General features: G+C 45.9%; 2 protein-coding genes across 4 annotated transcripts in view; one reads left to right on the top strand and one right to left on the bottom strand.

Annotated features, from left to right (window-relative positions):
* LOC119593404 overlaps nt 1-1,323 on the top strand; it is a 24,066-nt gene extending 22,743 nt beyond the window's left edge. For 2 of the 3 annotated variants that reach the window (XM_037942334.1, XM_037942333.1), the window contains one exon: nt 967-1,323. Coding sequence is in view for 1 of the 3 variants with exons in the window: in XM_037942333.1 (XP_037798261.1) it covers nt 967-1,110 (144 nt within the window). In the remaining 2 variants the exon portion in view is untranslated. The remainder of the gene's footprint in view (nt 1-966) is intronic. The other variant, XR_005230544.1, reaches the window with a different exon arrangement.
* Nucleotides 1,324-3,705: 2,382 nt separating this feature from the next.
* Nucleotides 3,706-3,753, bottom strand: part of LOC119593531 — a 6,832-nt gene continuing 6,784 nt past the window's right edge. Inside the window, exon 3 of the mRNA XM_037942493.1 lies at nt 3,706-3,725. Coding sequence (XP_037798421.1) covers nt 3,706-3,725 — 20 coding nt within the window. The remainder of the gene's footprint in view (nt 3,726-3,753) is intronic.

A 3,753-nucleotide genomic window follows, 5' to 3' on the forward strand; every position in this document is an offset into this window, starting at 1 on the left:
CGTATCTCACGCAGGGCTAAACGACCCGTCCTTTGTACAGCACGGGTGATGTTCCCACTGGGACTATCACTACCTCTTTCTTTTTTGGAACCTTTTTCCTCTTTTCTTGCTTCACCTTTCCTCTGTGTCTATTTTTACTTTCTCTTCTCGTCCTTTCTTGTTTCTTTCTTTATCTTTTGTCGCTCATTATTACCCTTTGAGGGAATCGGGGGAGGAAGAAAGGCTAGTCTGCGAGTGGGAGGAGGATCAGGCTATTTTAAGCTCTGTAACAAACAACCTTACGGGTCAGCATCGCTTGCCTGGCGAAATCTCTCCAAAGGGCAGTAAACGAACGTGGACGCAAGGGGAGGGGGAAGGGGGGTGCCTGCTCGCGTACACCTCGCTGATAAACATGTTCTGACAGTAGCTGCGTACTTTCTGGCTTTTGGAGATAAGCAGAACGTCATTTTTTCTACTATATTATGCCTCATTTACATATATTATCTCCCTACTTTTCCTGTAGGGTTTAACCGTATAAGAATGTTTTATGTTCTCGTTTTGGATCATCCATATGCGTCCATCTCTCTCCCCCACAATAACCCATCGTCATGCTAAATGCTGACATTATAACTAGCAATTAACCTTACGGTGGCCACTGACAATAAATGCTTATGTCACCCATAATAAAATTCTAAAACTAGCTACATGAGTATACTAATCTTTTATGATCTTAATCCTAACTTGTCTTTAATAATGTTGATGATTCCACAGCTAACTTTAACAGATTCCTTGTTGTTACTGTTTCAACCTTTATATTTGCCCTCTGATACCCTTAAGCTTAGAGTACCATCATCTAGATCAATGAATCTTGCAATTATGTTTCTCTTTACTTATTTACATAATTTATTTACAGCGCATTGGTCCTCCAACGTACTCGTCTCTGCCACGCGGGTACCTTCCCTTTAACTAAGAGCTTCTCTCCCCCAGAACACCTCCCTGGAGAGTAACACGAGCGCCAACATCCCGCCGGTCATGAGAAGATTCCGAGGGCGCAACCAGCAAGGCGCCATGACCAAAGCCCAGTCTTTCACCGCCATCGGGCGCCAGAGCTCTCTGGAGACCGACGTGTGAGCAGCAGCAGCGCCCTCGGCAGGCCCAGGACCAGCCTTGCATGGGGACGGCCCAGGACCAATCCAAGGAAGGAGGGCTTGGTGAGACGAGAGGCCGAGAGCTAGCAGTCAACGCTCTTTCCCCGTGCATGAGAATACTTAGGGAGAAGAAAACAAGGTCTTAGAAGAAACCTTGAGATCTCAGGATGTGTAAACATAGACACAAGACGGGGCTCCAGCCTGCCCAAACCCATTTACAAATTGAATGGTGTTCACACGATTTGGGTTATGAAGTTCCAACGGAATGTTTACTGGGGATTACTAGGTTACTGGTTGAGGGTGTCATCAAAAACCACTTGACCCCGAAACGTTTCTTTTCATTAGAAATTTAGTTAGCCACCCCCCCGTGTCTACCGCCCCTGGGCTGGTTTCCACAAATCAATTTATCAATCACGGTTTCCATGGTGCGACACTGTTAAAGGGACACGCTCGCAGATGTACGAATCCTCCCCTTTTGCCGTTTATTTTATCGCTAAAACCTGGTACGCGCTTGCTCGGACGGGAACCCCAGGATTTAGATTTGGGTAATGGAAGTGGTTTAATATGATAGAGGGTTTTCAGGCAAGAATTTACATTATAAAAAAAAAAACGGGAGTTCCTGTCAAATGCGACGGATCCTTTGCCTATTTTGGGCGTCCGGCATTTGCCTTTCCGAGCACGGCATTTAAACCTCAATCCGGCGGGTAAGAAGCCTGTATTTTGGGGAGGCCCGAGTTTCCGGCCCCCGGGGATTATTCATGTATAATTACTTAGTTAATCAAGAACACTGAGTTTCATCGTATTTCAAAAAAGAGACTACATTCTACAACCGATAGAATTTTTGTTATCCTCACGGTGGGTTTCAGGCAAAGTTTGGACAGGAGCCCAAAGACCGCCTAAAAAAGTGGTTAAAACACACATAAATCAGACAAGGTTTTCAGTCCCATTTAAATAGATTTTTAGAAGACCAATAACATTTTGTATAAGGTGCTATAATTTCCCACAAGGGGGGGATATTCTCTAGTCGAGGGTTCCCCGTCCTAAAACCGTTACCTTTTACTTTTTAAATTTTTTCCTTTGTTGTTTTCAATACATGTAGTTTTTTTCGTCTTGCTGTAGGCCACAACGAGTTTATTATTGCAAAAAATTTTTTTTTCTTACAAATTATTTTTAACGTGGGGGTAAAGGCGCCTGTATAGTTACAGTCTCTGTTGTATTTATATTTTTTCATCAATGAGCTGTTTATCAAAAAAGCATGTATCAATGATTAATTTTTTTAATCTCCCTGTTGAAAATGCGCACCAGACCGTTTTTTAAAAGACAGGTTATAAAGTTTGGTTTGTAAAAATTTAGCCCAACACGTTTTTTGTTTTTTCTTTAAATTTCCCAATTGAAGTTTCTCGTCCCCTTTTTATTCGGGTTTGGTTTAAAGGTACATGGATCAAGAACTTGGCAGAGAGGTCCTAGCATTTTCAACTAGTCAGTGAATCATCGTTTTCATACGCGCGTAAAAACATTTCCAATAACAAATAGGCAAGCAATCCTGCTGTGTACAGAAATTTACTCAAAACCCCGGATGGGGATGGGGTTTTCTGGCCGGCCATCGCGTCGGAAGGGAATTTTCTTAGGAAAGTCAGAAATCCACCATGGATGCCTTTGCTGCAGGCTGGGGCCACCTCTTTTTTTTTGGCTATGCATACCTGTTATCTTTACAGTACTCACCGGAATATTGTAAACAAGGTCTTTTCTTTTCCTTATGAAAATGTTGCTGGAAATGAAATTAGAAAGGGTTTTTAAATCAATTAAATGTTTTTTTTTACAAAAAGTATTTTTCCCTTTCCCCCCAAAACAAATAAAAAATCGTTGATTTAGGGTTTTAAAGTCTCACGTGACAAAACCCGAGTGGGGGCCTCCCGAGAGCCGCTCGTCTCGAGGACCCCTCCGTCGCCTCCCTGAGCTGTCCAGCTCCCGACGACAGCCGAAGGGCCCCCATCAGGGGCCATGCTGGTCCCCGCCCTGACTCACCTTTAGGGGGGCCACGGCCTGCTCCCTTTGGGGGCAGCATGGCCCGGCCCCCCAGGAGAATTCTCCCGAACCAGTTTTTGGTGGTTTGGCCAGGATGGTCCTGTAGGCCGACTCAAACGGGTGCAGGAGAGGCTCGTCCCTTGGCAGGGGAATAATCGCATGCAAGGCGAGGGACAGATACTGAAGATGGCGCTGCAGACACGTGAATAGAATCGTGCCGGAGACCGGATCAATATCCCCGACAGTGCCGGCTGCGTCCTCAAAGCGGATCATGCCAGAAAGGGTTTGGTATTCCTGCCGATTTACGCCTTGGTGGCGAATCTCCAGATTTCTTATGCGATCTTCCAGCATCTGCGTCTGAACGGTGGCGAAGCTCCCGAAGTTACTCAGGAAGGCGTTCAGGAGGCGGTACATGCGGATGTACTCGGCGAGCACGATGTCTCCGCGACTGCGACAACGAAGGATATTGATGTAGAGAAGCTGCAGCATCGTGGGCTTCATCTGGGAAGGGTGGATGGCCGCGCCGTCGCTGGCATCCGCCGGCCGGTGCGGGTCATGCTCCTCCAGCGTGCCCTTGATCGATTCGTCCGGTTTAATGGCA

This window comes from Penaeus monodon, chromosome 32 (genome assembly GCF_015228065.2).
Source record: "Penaeus monodon isolate SGIC_2016 chromosome 32, NSTDA_Pmon_1, whole genome shotgun sequence".
Taxonomy (NCBI): domain Eukaryota; kingdom Metazoa; phylum Arthropoda; class Malacostraca; order Decapoda; family Penaeidae; genus Penaeus; species Penaeus monodon.